Here is a 24638-nt window from a genome sequence, read left to right as displayed (position 1 = left end):
GGGGGAAACGAGGGAGAGGAGAGGAAGGAAACCTATGTCAGAAAGAAAGGCTAAGAGAGGTTGGGAGTGGGAAGGAAATTACAGGAAGGTGGAACAAGAGCTGAGAAAAACAAAAACAAAAAAATAACTGGTAAAAGCAGAGTGATGGATGACGCAATTCGAGCAGAAAAAGGTGTGAATATGCAGACGCTGATAAAGTAGGTGAGAGGATTGTGAAGGGGGTGAGAGGAACAGGATGAAGAAATATGGCAACATAAAGAAGCACAACACATGAAGATAAGCAGACAGATGGGTTCAGAATGGAACAAGATGGAGACTCAGCAGCTTCAGGAAACATGAGAGAGGAGAGCTAAAACCAATATGTGCGCAATTAGTTTCTGAGCATGTCACCACAACGACATGAATCTAATTAATCTATGATGCTCAACTATTTCAGTGAGAGATAAGGTCGTTTTCTACACAAAGAGCAGTTTGTCAAAACATGACAGGCCGTCACATTCTCGCTGGGACAAACACGCACATGTCAGGGTCCTCACAGTGACACTCGCTCCATCAAAGCTCCTCACCTTGTAGCGCAGCTCCAAACAGTTGAGGGAGTCCGGGGCATGGGGGTGGAAAGTTTCAGGCAGGAAGCGCAGGGCGAAGGTGAAATTAGAAGCTAAAGGGGTGTCTCCATGTAGGCTGTACTGCAGGGCCTTACTGAGGATGGAGTTCAGAACCAATGGGGTCAGCAGCTCGCCTGGAGTCTGGCCACTGGCCATCTGGAAGGTGGAGGTGGGGTTAAATGTGGCACAGATCAAACATTTCGTGACTTTAATATTCTTATTCTTTAAATAAGTATACTTTTAAGACTCGAGTTTGTAGTTCTTAAACTGGTACGCTCAGCTTCCTCTGTGGGTGAAGGTGTCCCTATCAGTAGACTTAGAGCTTTGGCTGAATAAACACCTTCTGTCCGATAGGCCCCAGGAGACAGATGTACATGAATGTTCCTGCAGAACCGCACTGAGGTGTGAGCAACGCCTGTGCTCGTTAATCATGACACGAAGCTTAAAGCCTGCATTAAATTTAGATAGACAAGGTTTCTACAAAGAGAAACTCCCAACATTTACAGACTGAAATTTCCAGGGATCCCAGTCGTTCTTCCCATATTAAAATACAACATTCTGGGAAATATTTCTCAGGCTTTAGAAATGCAACCTGCAGAAACCAGAGAGAAGGAAGGACGGTGCGATTGGAAAACATAAGGATCAAAGCAAAGAATGACACCCATGGAGGGAGGGAGGGAGGCCAGATTAGGCATTTACACTTTCAAACTGTACTCCATCTCATAATATTGGCTCTATCTATTTTAAATGCTAGGTTTTCAAGTACATACCAGAATAGTAGTCTGTGTAACAGGTCTAGCTGCATTTAATTATATTTTGCAGGACAATCTTAAAAGCACCTCAGCGGACCCTTTGCACCGATTTTCTGTGGAGATAAAAAATTTCGAGACTTCTGATGACTAATAAGTGGTTGAAAAAAACATGTGCTACTACATCTGTGAACTTCATCGACAACTTTAATATGTTTTGGGAGAAAGACAACTCTTCAAGCCAGATGGTTTCTGTTTGAACAAGCTAGGAGGCAGACGTCTCACATTTAATCTCTTTTATTCAGTAAATAATCCGCTAGCAGCTTCGACCTTCAGCAGAGAACATGAAGTATCAACAACAATGATAACGCTGCCTCCAACAGCTCCAGCAGAAACAATCAGCCAGTTGGCTGAGAAAGAGAGGTCATCACAAAAGGTCTCCCCGTCGAAATCCACAGGAGAAGTGGACCCCCCCATTATACCCCCATCCCCCCAAACCCAGACCGACACCCCCGTTAAACCCCACTCACCCCAGACCCAGACCGCACAGAACTCTCCCATCTCCCCACTGAGCCCGCTTTTTGCTTTACTGGATTCTGATGACATGAAAGGAGCTCTTAAAATGGGGACCCAAATGGCTCTGACATCTTCTCCATTCAACACCCCCCGTGGTTGAGGCCCTGCTACTAAACCAACATCTTCCAAATGCCGCAGACCTCCACCACCTCCTAATCTATCTCCTCCTAATCAGGACCTTCAAATCACTTCTCTGTGATACAGTCTGGACCCCAGTGGTAACTCTATCAGAAATGAGCATGTCCAGGAAAAACTTGGGCCCCTAAAAGGAGATAGTTGTAAAATCTGTGTGCTTTTAGGTGGCAGAAAGAACAAAGCCAAAAGGATAAGAGACAGTAATAAACAATCAACAAAAGCCATAAACTCTCAGGTACAACTAGACACAGACTTAATATCAGCAACTAAGTCATATAAACTGGCTTTATTGAACATTAGATCTCTGTCAGGAAAATAATTTTTAATCAATGACTTCATTACTGACCAGGATCTTGATGTTATGTTTTTAACAGAAACATGGTTACATGAATTTAATGAAGCTCACATTCTGATAGAGTCGATGCCTCCGAACTACAATTTTCTTTGTGAGAGCAGACAGCAAAGAAAAGGTGGAGGGGTGGCCACTTTGTTTAAAGATTTATTAGAGTGTAAAAAAGCATTTCTGGGCAAATTTGACTCTTTTGAATATTTGGCTCTCTCGGTAAAGAGCCCGGTCCGAACCATGTTCTTGAATATTTACAGGCCTCCTAAGTCCAACTCAAACTTTATCAGTGATTTTAGTGAGCTTTTATCTGTGATATGTGTTTATTATGACTGCTTAATTATTGTGGGAGACTTCAACATCCACATGGACAATCCTGAAGATAGAAGTGCAATAGAACTATGTGACACTCTTAGAACGTTTGGTTTGACTCAACATGTTAAACAGCAAACGCACAAACAGGGACATATTTTGGACTTGATCATCACTAAGGGTCTAAACATTTCCAAGGTGTCTGTAACTGATGTTGCTCTATCTGACCACTTTTCTGTTATTTTTGAAAGCATCATCTGCAATGACTCAATTAGCCAAAGAGACATACGAAAACGCATCTTTAAGGACGGTGCTGCTGAAACCTTTAACCAGATTTACTCTTCTACCTCCACTTTGCCTTGTGACACTGTAGATGAGCTGGTAGATAACTTTCATTCTAAAATCTCGGACTTCATCGATTCAATTGCTCCAATTAAAGCGAAAGTCGTTTCTGGGAAGAAAATGTCTCCGTGGAGAAATGCTCCACCAGTCAGAAGTGAAAAAAAGGAGTGTCGAAAAGCTGAACGCAGGTGGCGAAAAACTGGTCTCCAGGTTCACTATATTATCTATAAAGAGAGACTATACAGATATAACCTACAACTGAAAAATGCAAGGGAATCTTTCTTTTCTGAGATCATCAGCAAAAACATTAACAATGCTCGTGCATTATTTGCCACGGTCGACAGGTTAACAAACCCTCCTGTAACTGTAGCATCTGAACTCCACTCTACCAGGGCCTGCAATGAATTTGCTAAATTCTTTACTGAAAAAACCCAAAAGATCAGAGGGGCTGTCAGCACATCCACATCAACTCCAGTACCAATGTTGTCTCCAACTAGAACTGATTTTGACAAAAGTTCCCAATTTCACCAAATAAACTACAAAATCTTAGAAGAAATCGTACAGCAAATAAGCTCTCCTTCCTGCTGTCTCGATCTTTTACCCACAGCTTTCCTTAAGAAAACTTTGCCTGTAATAACATCTGATTTAACACAAATAATAAACACGTCTTTTTCTCAGGTGTTTTCCACCAGGCCTGAAAACAGCAATTATCAAACCTCTATTGAAAAAGAGCAACTTGGACAAGCTGCTACTACAGAACTACAGGCCTATATCAAACCTCCCCTTCATCAGTAAGATTATTGAAAAAGCTGTGTTTCAGCAGTTAAACAACTTCCTAACAACAACCAACCGCTTCGATGTCTTCCAGTCGGGCTTCCTGCTCACCACAGTACAGAGACTGCTCTTGTCAAGGTGTTCAATGACATCCGTATAAATGCAGACTGTGGAAGAACCACAGTGCTGGTATTATTGGACCTTAGTGCAGCATTCGACACTGTTGATCACTCCATTTTATTAGAGCACCTGGAAAACTGGGTCGGCCTTTCTGGTACAGCACTCAGTTGGTTTAAATCCTACTTGAAGGACAGGGACTTTTTTGTGTCAGTAGGTAACTTTACATCAGAGACTACAAAAATCACATGTGGCGTTCCCCAAGGATCCATCTTAGGGGCCCTTTTATTCAATATCTACATGCTCCACCTAACTCAAATTTTAATAAACAACAACATAAGTTATCATAACTATGCAGACGACACATATGTTACGATGTCACCAGGTGACCATGAACCCATTCAAGTGCTGGGTAAATGCTTAGAAGAAATCAATGCATGGATGGGCCAAATATTCTTCAAATGAATCAAAACAAAACTGAAGTAATAATCTTTGGACCAAAGGAAGAGCATTTAAAAGTTAGCACACAGCTTCAGTTAATACAGCTAGAAACCACCAGTCAGGCTCAAAACCTGGGTGTAGTGATGGACTCAGACCTGAACCTTCAGAGGCACATAAAGTGCCTTGCGAAAGTATTCGGCCCTCTTGAACTTTTCAACCTCTTGCCACATTTCAGGCTTCAAACATAAAAATATAAAATTCTAATTTTTTGTGAAGAATCAACAAGTGGGACACAATCGTGAAGTGGAATGAAATTTATTGGATGTGTCAAACGTTTTTAACAAATAAAAAGTGAAAAGTGGGGCCCTTAACTTTCAGTGCAGCAAACTCATTCCAGAAGTTCAGTGAGGATCTCTGAATGATCCAATGTTGTCCTAAATGACTGATGATGTTGTTGATTCTTCACAAAAAATTTGAATTTTATATCTTTATGTTTGAAGACTGAAATGTGGCAAGAGGTTGAAAAGTTCAAGGGGGCCGAATACTTTCGCAAGATACTGTAAAGACAGTAATAAGGTCAGCCTTCTATCACTTGAAGAACATCTCCAGGATTAAAGGACTAATGTCTCAGCAGGACCTTGAAAAACTAATTCATGCGTTCATCTTTAGTAGAATTGATTACTGCAACGGTGTCTTCACAGGTCTGCCTAAAAAGTCGATCAGACAGCTGCAGTTGATCCAGAACGCTGCTGCCCGCGTCCTCACTAGAACTAAGAAAGTGGAGCACATCACCTCAGTTCTAAAGTTCCTACACTGGCTCCCTGTAGCTCAGAGAATAGACTTTAAAATACTTCTGTTAGTCTATAAATCACTGAATAGCTTAGCACCAAAATACATTACAGACTTGTTGTCAGTGTATCAACCAGCCAGACCTCTCAGGTCATCTCGCTCAAATCTAATCTGCATACCCAGAACCAAACATGGAGAAGCAACTTTTAGTTCTTATGCTCCACTAATCTGGAATAAACTCCCAGAAAACTGTAAAAGCGCCGAAACCCTAAGATGCTTTAAATCAAGATTAAAAATGTATTTGTTTAGAGTGGTCTTTGACTGTGTTATCTAAACATTATTAGTTAAGTTTTCAATCCAATTTTCCTTTCATTTTCTTATCCATCATTCTATTCTCTCTTTTTTCTTAATTACCTCTATTGTTTGATTTTCTATATCATTGTTATGTCTTTCCTTATGTACAGCACCTTGAGTGCCTTCTTGCTGAAAAGCGCCATATAAATAAACTTGACTTGACTTAAGTGTTCCCCATGTGGGACAAAAATGGTTCCTAAATGGGTGTGTACACATTTTTCAAAGAACTATACCTGAATTTATTTTTGTCTGGTTTAGAAAAATGATTTTTACACAATGTATTAGGAACTAAATTATGTGCTTTAATGATAACAATTGACTAATTAATTGGGCAATCGAGTGCGTCCAGGCTTTCTTTAGTAGGAATAAGCAGTGAACTGGGGACAATATGGTACGACTGTTCTCTGCCAATGGCACCATGAAGGGCGGAGCCTTTGCTAAGCAGCAGCTCCTCTAGCGTGTGCTCGACAGGGAACAGCATGGCTGCCAAAGCACGAGGGAAAGTAGCGATACCTCCACTGCCTAAAATATCAATTACCAGAGATGTAACCATTTTTATGTCAAAGAAAACGAAGTTCCTCGATGAAGCCTTGTGTCCTCCGAAGGACCGTGCACGAGCTTGAGGCGTTTGTTTAGTCTTGTGCATGTCGACTGGGAGGAGACCAGGAAGGAGAGAAGGAGGGTTTCTTGTGGGAAAAAACGGTTGGGGGCGGGACTTACACCTCAAACTAAACTGTTCTTCTCACTCATGTTTCAAATTTGTGCAGGATTAGGGATAGTTCCTTTAAACATGGCTTATTGATCCCATAAATCTACTCTCCCACATCACCTACACAGGCTAACACCAGAAATACAGAAGATCAGAAAACATCTTAATGACTAAAAAAAAAGACTCTTTCAAATCCGACCATAGAAAAGCTGGAAAAAATAGCCTCACTTTTTCAAAGATCAGATCGCTGAGAGACTGGGCAAACTCGCCATCCTCCATCAGCAGGAAGTGCCGCAGCGCCTCAAAGTGTCTTTCCACCCCCAGCTCCACAAAGAAGTAGTCCACTATAGCCTTATTTACCAACAACACACTGGGAAAAAGGAGAAAAGAAAAGATGAGGAGAGAAACATTTTCATTGCTGAATAAGATTACAGAAAATTTGCACCCCTAACAACCAAACACCAGAAGATATCACAGTAAATCTATTAGTGTTCATGTGTATTATACTGAAATTTGTCTTCTTTCTCATCACTGTTAATACTACTAAAGCAATCTGCATTTAGACAGCTGCATCCTTCTGGAAAGATAAGCCTGTCTAAATTAAATAAGTAAGACTGAGTCCGGTTAAAGCTTAATCAGTCTTTTTATGCACAGTGGTAAACCTATAATCTAAACTAGAAATCCGCTTCAAAATATGGCCATTATTCTCGCCCAATGCAAAGTGAGCCTCTCCTCATGCTGCACTCTTCCAGAAGGGAACTTACTGTGTGATGAGCGGGGCGGTGACGGAGTGCTTTATCACCACTGGTAGGGAAACCATCTCACTGAGCTGGACAGCTGTGGTGTCTGTGGCTCTGCGAAGCGTTGGATCCATGGGAAGGCCCCAGGGCCCCCGCGTTACCTGCTTCAGCAGCTGGGACTCAGGGGAGGAAGCTGTGAGAGGGAGATGATGGGCGTGCTGGTGAGGAAGTGTCTCTCTCACAGCTGCAGGTTACATAACTGAAACTAGATGTCTGGATTTTGTTTTTTTATTTAGGGTCTAGTTAGGTACGTTTCAGACTGATTACAACAGTAATCACCCAGAAGCTGATTCGATCCGATCCCTGCATTTATGCAAACCCAGCCTATATAATTATGGCTGCTGGTCTTGATCAGCGATGTGGAAGATAAACTCGCTTGAGAAGATGCCGATTAATTTAGGCATGAATGCTTGCAGCTTGAATAAACATCAAATTGAGAGTAAAAACAAGTGGATGAAACTTTAAAAAGCCATGATCCTTCCCCACTAAACATAAATCTGTTTTTCATTAACCACCTCTATTTATGCAAGTCAAACACATGTTTAACTGAAAGAAGAACTGCGACGCTTTCTCTCACAAGAAGCCAATCCAAGCACAAAGCTAACATGCTATGCAAAGTTTCAAGAAATTTCTAAATGATGTGGACAAGAATGTTGGAAAAGGCTATACACATTTATTTATCTACAGTAATGATCTAAACATTACGGTACATGACTGGATCATCTGGTTCTTATTTGCTTGTGGACCCTTTTCCTTGCAGTGCTCCCAGCAGACGTGAAACAACAAATGAAGGTGAAACTGTTTCTTTTTGGCCACTCTGTTTGAAATTACATCTGAACATCAGGCGCAAACTGTTCAGCTTTAACAAACTATAAACTACTGAGCTTTATCAGGTAAACACTGCAAGTAAGCACTTTGGATATCATGCAATAAGCTAAAGTATTCGTACAGATAAACTATATCCCATTTTGTAACATTACAACGCATTTCACTGGGATTGAGACAGAATGTCTCTAAAGGTAATTATTCATAATTATGAACCTCTTGATGTTCTATTACATAAAAAACACAAAGGTTTGTGTTTGCAAAATGGGGAAGTGTGCAAATTCTAAGAAGCATGAATACTTTTGCAAGACATTGTATATCAGAGACATGAGAAGCCTTTTTTTTCCCCTTGCTGCAGGTTTTGCACTAACTTAGTAAGTTGTAGCAGTCCTCATAGTGTTCCACCTGGTACTGGGTGGATAAGGCCATGAGGTAATCCTCCTGTGACTTCTCTCCGGGGGACAACCACAAACTCGATGTCCAGGAGCCCAATCCACCAACAAGAGAGCCTGAAGGGGAAGCTGAAGAGAAATTATAGATATCTTTTTTTTTTTTTTAAAACAAGAATACGAGCAAAAAAGGGTTATGATTTACCCTCGGAGAACAAGGCGACAACAAAATCTATGATTTTACTAAATATGTATGAAAGTAGTTGACTGAAAAACTCATCCAAACAACAATTTGGATTTAAGAAAAGAAAATCATTTCTGCATGGGAGGGATTTGATTGGAGCCAATTTCAAACTCATAATATCACCAGAAAACTATGATTTTAAAAAGGAGCCATACAGCAGATAAGACTTTAGATAAGGTTCATTTCTTAGTTTTTTTCCATCTGAATAAACAATCCTTATTAGATACACATGCAATCTTCAAAAACTGAAAAATGGTCTATTTAATTGCAATCAAAGTGAATGTTTTAAGCCAAAAACTGTACAAACATTATCTTCAGTTTGATCAGTTCATTTTCTCTATTTGGGCCTGCAGAAATCATGCTGAACAGGCTCATCATGTACTTTATGTGCTGTATTTATAAGTGCTGAGGGAAAACAGTAATTACTTAGACTTGAATATAATCATACACCATCTGGACTTGCTACTAATATATTGATTGTTACAGTTATAATAAATTTAAATTATTCTCATTTTGGTGCATAGAAATAAAACTACAGAATAGACACTCACTAAACAGCTAAATTTGTCTTTTGTGTAAACGACAGAAAAGAGTAGGACCCTTCTTTCAGCCAGCTGATGGCTGTGTGCAGCAACAAGTGGGGTAGTGGGAATGCGGAGTTACTCTGAGTATCATGCAGCCAGAGAAACTCCACTCATCCATCTTTTTCTTTGCCATCTTATTAAAAAAGAATCATAGCACAGAAACAGTGTGGAGTAGAAAGATGCTGCAGTTTTGCAACCGTATCACAAACCACCCTATGCCTAAATGTGGCCCGATATTCACCTCTCTGTGATTTAGTACCTTTATCGTCCTCGTTCTTGATCCTTTGTCGGTTGAGACCTTCTTTTCCTTTCACCACACATCCAACCCCTAGTGAAGAGTCTGATGAGTGACCGTATGAGCTGCCTGGAAGAGCAGCTAGTGGTAGATCTGACCCCAGCACCACACAGCCAACTCCCAGTGTTGAATCAGAGGAGTGACCATAGGCGCTGCCTGGTAGCGGCGATGGAAGCGGATCGGCTTTTGAGACAGCACATCCAGCACCCAAAGCCGAGTCCGACGAATGGCCATAGGTACTGCCAGGTAACGAAGATCGTTTGGGCTCATTTCCCTGGACTACACATCCAATACCTAAGATAGAATCCGAGGAGTGACCATAAGAGCTCCCAGGTAGAGGGGCTGAGGGGAGTTCTGACCCAGAGACAACACAGCCTGGCTGAAGGATACAGTCCGCGGCATGCCCATGCTTATTCCAACGAGGTCTCGCTTCAGTGACATTAGACACAAACTCACCCACTTTTATATTAGCATCAGAGGAGTGCCCATGAATACTGGGGGCAGGTCGTGGAACAGCAATGTCTGAAACATTTTCTCCAACCTTTATGTGAGCATCAGAACTGTGACCGTGAACGTTTGGTGACGGTAACGGAGCGTCTATGTCAGAAACGAGTTCTCCAACCTTGATGTGGGCGTCCGAGACGTGACCGTGGATATTAGGGACAGGAAGAGGAGGTACAAACTCAGAAATGTATTCTCCAATTTTGATGTGAGCATCAGAGGAGTGACCGTGGACACTGGAGGATGGTGTGGGGGTGCTGACTTCTGACATGTGTTCTCCGATCTTGATGTGCGAGTCTGATGCATGGCCATGAATGTTAGGGGAGGGGAGTTGAGCAGTTACCTCAGAGACAAACTGTCCAACCTTTATATGAGCATCAGACGAATGGCCATGGGTGCTGAGAGAGGGCTGAGAGGAGCTTCTGTCGGAAACCACCTTTCCAACCTTTGCGTTAGTAATGGGGGCAGTGCTCTGAAGGTCTGGAGGAGAATTACCTCCACCAGGTTTATCTAGGCTCTCTGAGCTTTGGTCTCTAGTGTCTGCCTCAACTCGCTCAGTCCTAGTTTGATCTTTGTTCTGCTCATCTTTTGCTTCTTGTTCTGATACAAGTGCAGCTTCATGCTGATCCTGGTCTATACCTGAGCCAGAAGCCTGTAAGTGCTGCCTGTGAACACTCGTAGTTTCATTCTCCTTCTGTGTCTGCTGACCTTGACGAAAGCTGGCATTTTCCTGAACTTGAGACATGTTTTCTTCAGTGAGAAAGGGGTTCTGCATTAGCTGAGGTTGGACTGCAGGTGCCCACCGAGTCCTGGGTAGAGCTGACGCTTGCTCGGCGATACCGTCGAGCGGACTAAAGGTGGCACTAAAGTCATAGTCAACGAGTTGTGGAGCAGGACGGGCATTAGGTAGGTCAGAGCCAATCTTCTCCAGGGCTTTATCCACTTGCTGACTGTGAGGCTTCGGTGATTTAGGGAGAAGGTCACTGATGTCACAGGCCTCAGAGATGAGAAGAGGGTCTGCTGCAGATGGATTAAGTCGCGGGGAAACAGCTTCTGATCTTTGAATGTTTGCTAACTGCTCCTCCTGAGTGAGAAAATCATGTAAACAAGGATACTAAATTAGTTTTTTAAGAAAGCAGAAACAAAAGAAAAATCAATAAAAGAATAAGGGGGTTTCATACATGGGTTTGTTGTGGTGTGAATGAGGGACCAGATGGCAATACATCCATGGGAGGGCTCTCCTGGCCTAAGGGGTATTTATCCAGCAATGCCTGAAAGGTGAGCAACAAAAGCTTTGATATAAAAAGTGCAAACTGTGAGAAACAGTTAAAAAGATTTGACTATTTGCTTTAGAAACCATAGGATATGACCTTGGCAGAAAATCAGCCATCCAGGTTTTCATTCTCCTGTGTGTGTTTATTTGTCACCAACCTGAATTTTCTGCCTGTCGAGCATGAAGAACTGTTCCCTGGCTTCTTCGAGTCTCATTCGCTGCACTCTCCACATGGCCCTCCTCTCTCTGCAAGCTGCTTCCTCCGACAAACGGCTGTACTGAGCAATCAGCTCCTTTCTATGATGTGATAAAGAATCAGAACATCAGCGTCCTTTCAGACGCAAGGTTTATTCAGGGCAGCAACAGCAAGGTCAGGAAACCTTCTTCAGCTTGATGTTAAAACTGAAGGTATTCTTGAATTGATTCCTTAGCATGAGGGTGATCCAGGTTTAAGATCAGATTTTTTTTTTTTATTGCTATTCCACCTTATTGCATGTTTGTAGACTGGAGACTATGTATGGTCAGGTATGAGATTCTTGCTAGAGATGGGTCCCAAATTGGATACTGTTATAGGTACCTGAGGGAGTGTAAGAGTGGGTGATTTTCCATGCCGGCTATGAACACAGCATTGCACACACAAGAGCGTAATGATGTCAGTAGCCGCTGGTGCAGTCTACAAAGCATGGCTGATAGAAAGTGCTCGAAAGTATGGCTCCACTTTTCAAAATGCGATGCAGACTACGCTCGCTGCAATATTTGCAAAGTGCAAGGCCAGTGTGAAACGAGCTCTTGCACAAGAAAGTTGTCGTGTTAGTGTTCTTGAAAAAGAACTACACAAGGAACCAAGATAAACAGTAAATGTCATTTGTATTTTGTAATACTTCAATTTGTAAAATAGTATTCCTTTATTTATTTTTACTCCATCCTTTGTTAATTTGTTTTAAACTTATTTGCCTTCCATGGACCCCATCACACAATTTTTCCAGAGGGGAAAGGACAGCAGTAGGAATACATGGAGCTGTGTTTAAATTTGTGCATTATTCAGAAAAAACATTGCGTAGTTATTTAAGGGTTTTCATGTTGAAGAAATGTTTGAAACAACTGAGATGTTACAATACAAACAGCTGGATGTTGTTTTGATATATTAGTTAAAGTTTATATGAGAAGTAAATATGTTAAATTGAAATATTTAGAGATTTTATTAATAAACAAATTAGCATTTATTACCACATAAAAGACACACAAAAGTACCCAAAATTGGTACAGTTGAGTACCGATACCGATTCCCAGGTATCGGGCGTCGGTATCGTATCGGTTCAAATATCAAAGGTACCCATCTCTAATTCTCACATTATGATAACCTAGTAAAAAATATGTTTTATGGCATTGTAGGATTCACAGAAAAACATGTTAACCGAAAAGGTAAAACATGTCATTTCTTTGATTTAAGACAAAATTATTCCTACAGCTGCTCAATATAACACCAATTATTACAGCTATGACAGTGTTATTGTGTTTTTTTTTCTATACACAGACTGAACCAAAAATATAGAATTAACACCCTCTAAACTAATTGTGCAGAATTAACGTTTCACCATTCTGCTATTTATAATCACCAAAGTGTAACAAGCTGACAAAAGTTGGTAATTATTTAGGATATTTGCTCAGACAGAGCCTGCAGTCAGCTGTTTATCAGACATGCCGATCATTATTAACCAACAATGCCTTAATTAGAGTGATGTTTGCCAGTTTGTTTTGCACTCCATGATTGTCAAACGTCAGTCATTTTCTACCGCTTATTCCATAGTGGGTCACAGCTCCGTCAAGGACTGGCGACCCAGAGTGTGGGTCACACACTCAACCGCTTTGCTACATGACACACCCTAAATTACAGCGTTTTATTTGAAATCTAGGAGAAACATTTTGATTAGTTTACAGAATAAAAAACAAAAATAATAATTTTATCTACACATATAACTTAAACAAAATTTTTTAAATCAGAGAAAATGTGGTCTTAATTTTGTCAAAAGCTGTATTTTAAAACTGAGAAATTTATCTTTCTTGTAAGCAACAGAAAAGTGTAGTTTCTTCGGTTAGCCAACTTAGAAGCAATGTACAGCAATAGGTGGGGGAGGGGAGAAAAAAAAACTCTGGTCAGCCTGGCACTTCTCTGGCAAAGAACTTTTGTTTTTTTTAATGTGCTATACGATGCTAAAAATAACCAACCTTTGCTTACTGAAGACCTATACGTTCTCTAACAAAAGGATATTTCCTTAACCTTGAAATATTTTCATTCGCAGTATATGATTAACTTATAAGGCCTAAGACAGGCATCTGCAACCTGTGGCTCATGAAATGCACGTGGCTGTTAGGCCCGTCCAGATCAGCTTTTCATATGTTTGACACAAAAGGATGATGAAATGAATGAAGATGAAAAAGATCGGAGATAGAAAAAGTTTTAGTACTTTAAAATATGATGGACTATATTGGCCTCATTTTACCTAAGGCGTGTATTTTTTGCCTTGATGTAAAACTTTGATGTTTTCTTAAACATTCTTATGTTAAACCTCATAAATTACCTTTTTTCTGAAGGTCAAATCGAGTTTGCAACTCTAGACAAAATTTAGTGGGACGGAGAGCAAAAATGGCTCTTTGGATGGTAAATGTTGCTGACTCCAGGTCAAAGAAATATGAATCTTTGCCTTCAATAAACCCTACCTTCCACTTTATTATTATTATGTCCATATCCCAAACAAATTAGGTGTTTAAATTCTGAATTTTACAAATGTCTCCTGAAGGGGAGAGGAGTTGAAAGATGCAAACTGGCTGCTTAAGAGGCTGCAGACGGGAAGTGCTTCTTTCCTTCAGCTTTGGCACGCTCTGATCTCCAACATGTCGTCGAGATGACTGACAGCTCGCTGCGTGCCTCACAAGCTCTCATAGCATTTGTGGAATTAGACAGATATCCTAACTGCACGGAAATGCTGCATAAGTCTCGCCACTAACATATGCAATACTCGTGGAAGTGATGTTTCAGCATGTCAAACATACACTGCATATTATCAAGAGAAATCTCAACATAGACTGATCAGTTAGCTGGAGTAGGAAGAGCAGTTGGGACTGCTGAAGCTGTCAAACCTGGCTCTCTGCTCCAGCTGCTCCTCCAGGGCTTGCAGTCTCTTTTCTCTGTCTCTCAGCTCTCTGGCAAAGCTGAAGTCGTCCTCCTCCTGCTTCTTCTTGGCTACATTTCGCCACTGGTCCCAGAAACACAAACAAACACACCTTCTTTAAGCTGGAAACATTTCATTGTAAGTTTATACATTTTAGTGGACATGGTTTAATCTCTCATGCCCCCAAAATTCCCTCCTGCAAACATCATTGTTGTTCCAATGAGCACTGCCATGTAGATCATTTTACAACAACTAAGGGCTTTGTAATATTTTTTTATCCACCAGGAGAAAAAACGTCTTTGTTGTAAACAAATCTTGTTAAACTGCCCCAGTCCCAAAAGAGCAGCTTGGTATTAAGGTTTGAGCTGTTTATGGTTTCCATAAGAAAATATTTTGCAAGTTAACTCGTACTCGTCGTCATCCGCTTATCCGGGACTGGGTCGCGGGGGCAGCAGACACAGCAGAGACGCCCAGACGTCCCTCTCTCCAGACACCTCCTCCGGGGGGAGCCCGAGGCGTTCCCAGGCCAGCCGAGAGACATAGTCCCTCCAGCGTGTCCTGGGCCGTCCCCTGGGCCTCCTCAACTGGCTCCTCTCGATGTGGAGGAGCAGCGGCTCTACTCCGAGCCCCTCCCGGATGGCCGAGCTCCTCACCCTATCTCTAAGGGAGTGCCCGGCCACCCTACGGAGGAAGCTCATTTCAGCCGCTTGTATCCGGGATCTCGTTCTTTCGGTCATGACCCAAAGTTTATGGCCATAGGTGAGGGTAGGAACGTAGACTGACCGGTAAATTGAGAGCTTTGCTTTTCGGCTCAGCTCTCTCTTCACCACAACGGACTGGCACAGCGCACCCATTACTGTGGCAGCCGCACCGATCCGTCTGTCGATCTCCCGCTCCATTCTTCCCTCACTCGTGAACAAGACCCCGAGATACTTAAACTCCTCTACTTGAGGCAGGAACTCCCCTCCAACCTGAAGAGGACAAGCCACCCTTGTCCGGTCGAGTACCATGGCCTTGGAGGAGCTGATCCTCATCCCAGCCGCTTCACACTCGGCTGCGAACCGCCACAGCGCATGCTGTAGGTCTTGGCTAGAGGGGGCCAGCAGGACCACGTCATCCGCAAAAAGAAGAGACGAAATCCACTGGTCCCCAAACCAGACCAGTCGAATGCCTTCTCCAGGTCCACAAAACACAGGTGAACCGGTTGGGCAAACTCCCATGAACCCTCGAGCACCCTGTAGAGGGTATAGAGCTGGTCCAGTGTTCCACGACCGGGACGAAAACCACACTGCTCCTCCTGAAGCCGAGGTTCGACTATCGGTCGGACTCTCCTGTCCAATATCCTGGCGTAGGCCTTACCAGGGAGGCTGAGGAGTGTGATCCCCCTGTAGTTGGAACACACCCTCCAGTCATCCTTCTTATGAAGGGGGACCATCACCCCAGTCTGCCAGTCCAGAGGCACTGTCCCCAACCGCCACGCAATGTTGAAGAGGCATGTCAACCATGACAGCCCTACAACATCCAGAGACTTGACGTACTCAGGGCGGATCTCGTCCACCCCCGAAGCCTTGCCACCGTGGAGCTTTTTAACCACCTCGGTGACTTCAGCCTGGATGATGAAAGAGTCCAACCCCAAGTCCCAGCCTCTGTTTCCACCAGGGAATGCGTGATTGAGGAGATCCTCAAAGTACTCCTTCCACCGCCCGATAATGTCCCCAGTCGAGCTCAGCAGTCTCCCACCCCCAATATAAACAGTGTTGGCGAAGCACTGCTTCCCCCTCCTGAGGCGCCGGACGATTTGCCAGAATCGCTTCGAGGCCAACCGGTAGTCCTTCTCCATGGCCTCACCGAACTCCTCCCAGGCACGAGTTTTTGCCTCTGCCACAGCCCGGGCCGCAGCACGCTTGGCCTCACGGTACCCGTCAGCCGCCTCAGGAGTCCCACAAGCCAACCACAGCCGATAGGACTCCTTCTTCAGCTTGACAGCATCCCTTACTGCCGGTGTCCACCACCGGGTTCTGGGATTGACGCCACAACAGGCACCGCAGACCTTACGGCCGCAGCTACGGGCAGCAGCATCGACAATAGATGCGGAGAACATGGTCCACTCGGACTCTATGTCTCCAACATCCCCCGGGATCTGGTCGAAGCTCTCCCGGAGGTGGGAGTTGAATACATCCCTGGCCGAGGGCTCTGCCAGGCGTTCCCAGCAGACCCTCACTATGCGCTTGGGCCTGCCAAGTCTGTCCGGCTTTCTCCTCCTCCAGCGGATCCAACTCACCACCAGGTGATGATCAGTGGACAGCTCAGCCCCTCTCTTCACCCGAGTGTCCAAAACATGCGGCCAAAGGTCTGATGATACGACAACAAAGTCGATCATCGACCTCCTGCCTAGGGTGTCCTGGTGCCAAGTGCACTGATGGACACCCTTATGTTTGAACATGGTGTTGATTATGGACAATCCATTACTAGCACAGAAGTCCAATAACAAAACACCAGTCGGATTCAGATCGGGGAGGCCATTCCTCCCGATCACGCCTCTCCAGGTGTCACTGTCGTTCCCCACGTGGGCGTTGAAGTCCCCCCCAGCAGAATAATGGAGTCCTTGGGAGGGGCACTATCCAGCACCCCCGACAGGGACGCCAAGAAGGCCGGGTACTCTGCACTACCACTCGGCCCGTAGGCCGAAATGATAGTCAGAGACCTCTCCCCAACCCGAAGGCGCAGGGATACGACCCTCTCATCCACTGGGGTAAACCCCAACACGAGACGGCTGAGCTGGGGGGCAACAAGCAAACCCACACCAGCCCGCCGCCTCTCCCCGTGGGCCACTCCAGAGTAGAAGAGAGTCCAACCCCTCTCAAGGGGATGGGTTCCAGAGCCCACACTGTGCGTGGAGGCGAGCCCGACTATTTCTAGTCGATATCTCTCGACCTCCCGCACAAGCTCAGGCTCCTTCCCCCCCAGCGAGGTGACATTCCACGTCCCTAGAGCCAGCCTAAGCATCCAGGGATCGGGCCGCTGAGGTCTCCACCTTCGTCTGCCACCCAATCCTCTTTGCACCGGTCCCTCACGGTTCCCCCTGCAGGTGGTGGGCCCACTGGGGGATGGCCTCGCGTCTCTCGTGCGGGCTTGGCCCGGCCGGGTCCCGCGAGGAGCCACCAGGCGCTCTCCGACGAGTCCCGACCCCAGGCCTGGCTCCAGGGTGGGACCCCGGCTCTGCCGTACCGGGCGACGTCACGTGCTTCGATATTTTGGTCCTCATGAGGGATTCTTGAAGTTAACTTTAACGTTTAAAGAACAAAGATGTGCATCGTGTGTGGTGCAAACAGTAAACAGAATGAATTACTGACTTGTGAATCAAAGCAATAATAAAGTCATTCTGCATGTCTGTTTTATTAAGTGAAACAATCACTTTCCCTCAGTTTAAACCCTTGGCTTGGTTCTGAGTATGAAGAGAGATACTTCAGAAAAAGCTCTGCGCACCTAGTGAAACATTTCCGGAACCTTTCCCTGGAGTTGGAGTGGGTGACCGGGGGTTGTGTCCCTCCATTTCAGCAGAATCGTGCGTTGCCAGAAGAGAAGCGAAAGATAATGTATGGCATTTTACAGAGAGTCAGAGGAGTCTCAATCTTTCAGATGGTACCAAAGAGGGCAACCAGAGGGTTAGCTTCTATGTGGTGTTTGAGAAATGTCTCTCCAGCATGTTTCAAGGTGTCCAGCTACTGTGGACAAGGGAAGCCAGCACCATATTTATCACAGCAGGGACCTGGATAACTGATGGGCTTGAAGGAACATAGAATTAACTGATTTGTGTATTTCATGTGTTTCATCTCCATCCCAACAAAATGACCCACAATTTATGCCAGAAAGACTGTTAGGCATAATAAAAATTAGCCCTCCATCCTGAGATGGATGCAAAGTTCAGAGGTTTTTAATAGAGCCTTGCAAAAGTATTTATAGTTGTGAAGTGAATGGAAAACCATACCTGGTTTTCAAAAATTTCTACGAACGAAAATTTGACAACCATGCTGTGCATTTGTTTTTAGTCCCAGGTCAACCAGCTTTCAATGCAATTATAGTCATTGGGGGTAGTTTTCTACCAGCTTTGCATATCCAGAGTTTGACATTTCTCCTATTCTTCTTAGTAACACAGCTAAGACTCATTCAGATTGGATGGAGAGAATCTGTAAACATTGATTTGCAAATCCTGCAGTTTTAATTGGAATTAAGTTTGGACTTTGACAGGGCCATTCTGACATGTGATTTTACTTAGACCTAAACCAAACATTGTACCTCTGGCTGCATGTTTAAGGTCTTTATCCAACTGGAAGGTGAACTTTCTGAAGCATGATGCAGCCACTACCAAGTTTCCAAATGGGGATGGTGTTTTCAGCATGATGTGCAGAATCCACCACACATAGCCGTCATACACTGCATATAGGCCAAAAAGTTCATTTTTGACTTAGCTGACCAGGGCACCTTCTTCCACATGTTTGTTGTTTTCCCTAAGTTGCTTGTGTAAAATGGCAAACGTCTTGCTGTTTTCTTCTTACCACTCTTCCATAAAGGCTAGATTTGTGACGTGCATTACTTAGAGTTGTCATATCAAAAGATTCTCCAACTTGAGCCATGGTTCTCTGCAGCCTCTTCAGGGTTACAATGGCCCTCTTGGCTGCTTTATGGATTAATGGTCTCTTGTCAGTACAAGTGGACAGCCAAGTCTTGCAGTTGGGTGGGCGCGTAGTTGTGTCACAGTCTTTCCAATTTTTGAGGTCTTTTGCTGTTTACTAACATTCTCTAACAAACATCTGAGTCCTTCACGCTAAAGCTGCACTTATTCTAAGATTAGATTTAACAGAGGTAACAGTTTTTGACTTTGAAGGCACTTTGTTGCACAGAATTTCATTATGTAGTGACAAACTGTGAAAATACTTTAACAAGCCACGATATAGATACAGATAAGGATGGTAGGAAACACACCAATGGCTGCGTTGTGGAAATAGTTTTGTTTTTGTGGTAATTTCTGGGTAGCTTCTTTCAGGAGTCTTTAATGTAAGACTAAACTAACAATATATTGGGCACAGAGAATTGCAGGTAAGACAACGACCTATTAGTAGTTTGTGTTAGTAGTTTGCATTTTTTACCATAAGACAACATACACTTTCTCTTGAATATTTGTGTAAACATGGATACACAGTTTAAATATGTTGCTACTTAAAAAAAAACAAAAAAAACGTGCATCTTCACTTCAACTACCTCCTGCTCCTGTTCCAGGTGCTGTTTCAGCTCCTCAAAGCGTTCCCTTTTCTTGGCCTCCTCAGCCAAACGCTGCGACACCTGGTGCCCTGCAGGAGGTGGGGGAGATAGCAGTGGGCTGTTTACCCATCCTCGTAGAAAAGCAACTCAACATCCGCATCCCTCTCACGCGCGCGCTGCAGCACAAAACAACACCACCATCTGCCTCACACTCAAATAAGCCGAGTCATGCATAAAGCACCTGAGCAGGCATTCCCCAAGCCAGTCATCCCCCTTTGCTAACACTATTTTACATTTTCTGTAGAGAAAAAGGGTGTGAAGACTTTGGTGAACTCCGTGACTGTTAAATTTCACAACCTAGGGTAATGGAAGACAAGCCATCATACAGCGAATGAGTGTCATTTTACCTGAAGTGTAATTAATGTCATATGTTGAAGGTATATTCAGCCACTTCATGAACTATATAAAAACCAGTGTTTCTGAATGCTTAAGTGTGACGCTAACCTCGGATGCTCTCCAGGGTTTTGGCTGCTGACTCCCTGACCTGATTGATCAGCTCCTGGCGCGCTCGCTCTGCTCGCAGGGCCTAACAATAGACAGGCCAGAAATCATCATTAACAAAGATTTATCCCCCTACTCTGGAGCTCACCTCTCCTCCCCAATCTCTGCCAGTCACAGCTGCCAGCTGCACACATGGTGCAGGCCATACAAGCTAGCTTGATGCCTTAAATAGCAAACAAGCAACAGATCAAGGTACGAAAAGCTACAACATCAAATACTAGAGCTTCAAAATAAAAAGGTAAAAACAGAGCTCATATGTGATCTTACCTGCTCCTCCCTGCTGATGGCGCTGTGTTTTGCAATCCTCTCCATGCGTCCACGATACACCGCACATTCTCGCTCTATCTCCTCCACCTCCTGCAGGGAGAAGGTGACAGCGATGCGAGGCACCGGCAGCTCCGACCAGCAGATGTAGTGCTGGGGAAGAACACATTTGGCGAGAAGTTAGTGCTGCAAAAGGAGGCTCGCTGCTTCAAGTGCTAATTTGGATGACTCATCATGTTGACATCATGTTTTATAACCTCAGAGTTCATTTCACAAACAAAATATGTTGCACCAGCTGTCAGAAAGTATAACTCCTTTTCACTGCTAGATCCAAAAGTAAACTAGCAAACAATCTGGGATGACATATGGGAGAGATTTGGACACAAACAGGATTTAGAAGCTTGTTTTGAAGTACAAAGTTTTGCAAAAGTGTTCCCACCGCTGGAACGTTTCCACATTTTGTCTTGAAGCAACTACAACTCTCGTATTTAATTGGGGCTTTATGTGGTAGGCCAACAAAAGTTGTACATACTTGTGAAAAAGAGGGAAAGATTATATATTGGTTTTTATAAATACAAATCTGAAAAGCAGCTTTTACTGATACCCCTAAATAAAATATAATGCAATTAACAGCATTCAGAGGAGTTAGAAAGATGTGTTATAGAATAGAGAAGAAACAGTCTCATGAAGACAAATGAAAGGCCAGACTGGACAGAGATAAAGGTATGGAGAAGTTTAATCAATCAACTAAAAATAAAAGGAGAATGGCACAACTGTAAACCTCTCAAGACATGGCCGTCCACCTAAACCGACAGACTGAACAAGTAGAGCATTAATTTGGAAGCAGCCAAGAGGCCTATGGTGACTCTGGAGGAGCTGCAGACCACCACAGTTCAGGTTGGAGAATCTTTTAACAGGGGGTTAGCCTCAAATTAACAGTGCACTCTAAAACTCTACACTTTATCGAAAAGTGGCAAGAGTAAAGCTATTGATAAAAAAAGCCATTAAATGTTCCTATAATGGGCACGGCGCTGATGGTGTAGGGGTTAAATGCGCGACCATATACAGGGGCTATTGTCCTCGAAGCTGCCGTCCCGGGTCCCACTCTTTCTACCTACTGTCAAAAAAATTAAAAAATACAGGCCACTAGTGCCGAAAAAATATCTTTAAAAGTTCCTATAATGTTTGCCACAAACCATGTAGGGGGCACAGTAAACGTGTGGAAGAAGGTTCTCTGGTTGGATGAGACAAAAATAGAAATGTTGTGGCCTACATGCAAAACCCTACATGTGGTAGAAAACTAACACTGTACATTACCCCACACCAAAACACAGTGGAGGCAGCATCATACTGCAGGGATGCATTTTTTCAGCGGGTACAGGGAGGCTGGTCAGAGTGTATCAGATAACAAATGGTGCTATATACAGGGCAATCCTGGAAGAAATGTATTCTTTATTGTTCGAATTCAAATTATGCATTATTTCATGTTGGTCTGTTAGATAAAATCTCAATATTAATAGAGGGGTATGGTTTACCAATGTGGAACAGCTCAAGGGGTGTGAATACTTTTGCGTGGCATTGTTGGATTTCTTTGAATTAAAGGAACTGATTAGCTCAAATGATCAGATTTACAGCATCTTTAATATGATGCATTTCATATCAACTTCCTCTAGAATCTGGGATTTCTGACTCATTGAGGAAAATACATAAGAAATTCTAGATATTACTACAGTTAACTGTTCATTAAATTAATCTTAAAATGTGTTTATGTCATATGTAAAATATTAGATTCATTAGATCATTCTCAATAAAAACATTTTCTAGTCTCCATTTTTATCCACAACGGTTCATCATAATGTCCTGCTATGCAGGGTGACATTTTTATGTCTACTTCTGTTCAAGAATCACCTAAATGCTAAAAATCTGTCACCAATCATTCAGATTTTCTCTCAGAAATATGTAACAATATTAACCTTTGCTCACTATAGAAGCACTTTTTTCTGCAAGTTTCTTAGTTTAAGAAAACTAAGAAACTTGTTCTATGTCAAAATAATAATGTGTTTCATTTTTAAGAGGCTAATGGAATTACAAAATAAAACAAAACCTCATATGGTGACAGATGGACAAGTACCATAGGTAAGCAGAGCCAGTCTGTGCATTTATTACCAAATACAAACAATTGAGTCCTTGCTGGAAACAAGAAAATAAACAGTTAGTAACAGTTAACAGTTCATTTCTATGCTTAATGAATTCATTGCAAACAAGAATGGGAGATTCCTGTCTGTTCTGAATAATACATAAATATTAATTAAGCAACATGAGTATTTTACGCAGAACTCAAGTGCATTAAAACATCTCTCCTCTGCTTTTGCATGAATGGTTATAAATGCGTAAAACTAACCTGTGGACAGCAGATTTTGAGAAGGTTTATGGTCTTCCCACAGACGTAGACATCGTTGGCAATGTGTCTCAAGAAGACTGGCACACAGTCCTCCACATCCTTCGAGATCAGAGTGTAGCCTTGAACCCAGAAGTGTTTGTCTGCAGAAATTCAAACATACACGTTGGATTCTGCCAGTATTAAGACATACCCTCTGATGAATGTAACGCCTAAACCTACCAGTGAGGGAGGCATACTTAGCCTTAAACTTTTTCCTTTTTACTATGACTTACAGGGCATGGCAAAACTGGCCGCTTGGATTAACACCTGTAATTGTCAGCACTTAGCTCACTGATCCTGAGCAAAAAGCACAAGAGAACATGAATGCACGAGCTTCAAGGGTGCTTTACAGGAACCCTGAGGCTTGCCAAGAAAGCTTTGCTGCTGCTGATTGCTTCCTTGGCTGACGGAGTTCGAAGAGAACAGTGATATCTGTGTCCTTCAAACGGCAGGAGCGAGAATCGAGGAGGTTTGCTGGAATTGATGAGGTGTAGCCGATGAGCAAATGAAACTGTTAGCCAGACAGAGCCTGTGTGATGATGTGACCTTGAATGGGATGCTGCGTTACATACAATGTTTAGACAGGCTATAATCATTCATTCACTCGCTGTATTTATCAGCCAATGTCAACATTAAAAAGTAACAGCTTGTATATTTGTGTTTGTGAGAATTATGAATATTCATGCGTACCCATGAATGATTTTCAATGACAGGTAAACATGCTGACAGCACCTATGTGTATAAATGATCTGATATTTGACCTGGGTCAAAAAAGGGGATTATTTTCGGATAGATTTTATTTTTGACAAAAAATGCTTACCCCTGGTAATTTTGCCTCAAAGATAATCTTATAAAAAGGAAAGATATACTGTAGCTCAGAGCTTTGGAGATCTTTCTTTACTCCCTTTTTTATTCTCCTGACTTGTGTGGTGGCAAAATAAATCACCATCCTCGTTCAGGCTCCTCCATCACAGCTGCAGCTGTTTTGAATGCAATTATTGACAGGCTGGAGGTTTGGGCAATTTTAAAACAGAAGCTATTTTACTGTCACTATTTCCTGACTTATGAGGATTAATGCAAATCTGCCTCACTTAACATGTTCTCTTATTATATAAGAGATATACGAGATATGGACCTCATCATATTTCTACCCTAAGGAAACAGAAATAAATGTAATAATAATTCAAAGTTCCTAGCTATCTGTACGAATAGAAAAAAAGCTACATCCATCTTTTGTATGGATGGAGGTAAAAGGTCCAGGAGAAAAGCCCAGATATCCTTCTCCCCAGCAACACACTCCAGTAAATTCTGGGGATCCCAAGACTCAAAATAAATACACCTTTTATTGCAGAGGCATACATGGTTCCTACACATTCTCCATCTCAGAATTCCATACTATTCTAGACTCCATTTTCAAGCCATCTCAGTTCATTTGTAGCCCATTTTTTATGTCCAAACCCCCTGTTTAAATGAACGAAAGATATTTATACAGTGGTCAGGCTTTAAGTACGGATCTACAAAAATCATGGACAGAAGGCAGAAGATGGAGTGATGGATACTGGACACACAGAATGGGTAATGAACAGATGAACGGATGGACAGGCGGATATTGGACAAACAAATGAATAGACTGAAGCATTATGGGACAGATGGACTGTTGGATTCTACATTTAGTTAACTGGACAGAGAAAGTCTAAAAATAATAATAGTTTTCCATTCTCTATTTTATTTTCTCATACTTATCCAAACCTGGGAAGGACTTGAATTAAATTCTAAACTTCTCCATA

General features: G+C 42.8%; 1 protein-coding gene across 2 annotated transcripts in view; it reads right to left on the bottom strand.

The window, feature by feature from the left end:
• Positions 1-24638, bottom strand: part of tubgcp6 (tubulin, gamma complex associated protein 6) — a 44824-nt gene that overhangs the window by 4405 nt on the left and 15781 nt on the right. For both annotated transcript variants that reach the window (XM_047391538.1, XM_047391530.1), the window contains exons 10-21: positions 22813-22952; positions 20415-20564; positions 20091-20172; positions 19587-19675; positions 14296-14411; positions 11316-11454; positions 11066-11155; positions 9348-10968; positions 8243-8392; positions 7011-7179; positions 6475-6616; positions 567-761 (exon numbers count right to left, since the gene is read on the bottom strand). In XM_047391538.1, the coding sequence (XP_047247494.1) occupies positions 567-761; positions 6475-6616; positions 7011-7179; positions 8243-8392; positions 9348-10968; positions 11066-11155; positions 11316-11454; positions 14296-14411; positions 19587-19675; positions 20091-20172; positions 20415-20564; positions 22813-22952 (3083 nt within the window). The remainder of the gene's footprint in view (positions 1-566; positions 762-6474; positions 6617-7010; positions 7180-8242; positions 8393-9347; positions 10969-11065; positions 11156-11315; positions 11455-14295; positions 14412-19586; positions 19676-20090; positions 20173-20414; positions 20565-22812; positions 22953-24638) is intronic.

Source organism: Girardinichthys multiradiatus, chromosome 2 (genome assembly GCF_021462225.1).
Source record: "Girardinichthys multiradiatus isolate DD_20200921_A chromosome 2, DD_fGirMul_XY1, whole genome shotgun sequence".
NCBI lineage: Eukaryota > Metazoa > Chordata > Actinopteri > Cyprinodontiformes > Goodeidae > Girardinichthys > Girardinichthys multiradiatus.
The sequence above is the reverse complement of the archived record's forward strand: the minus strand, read 5'-3'. Positions and strand labels throughout refer to the sequence as shown.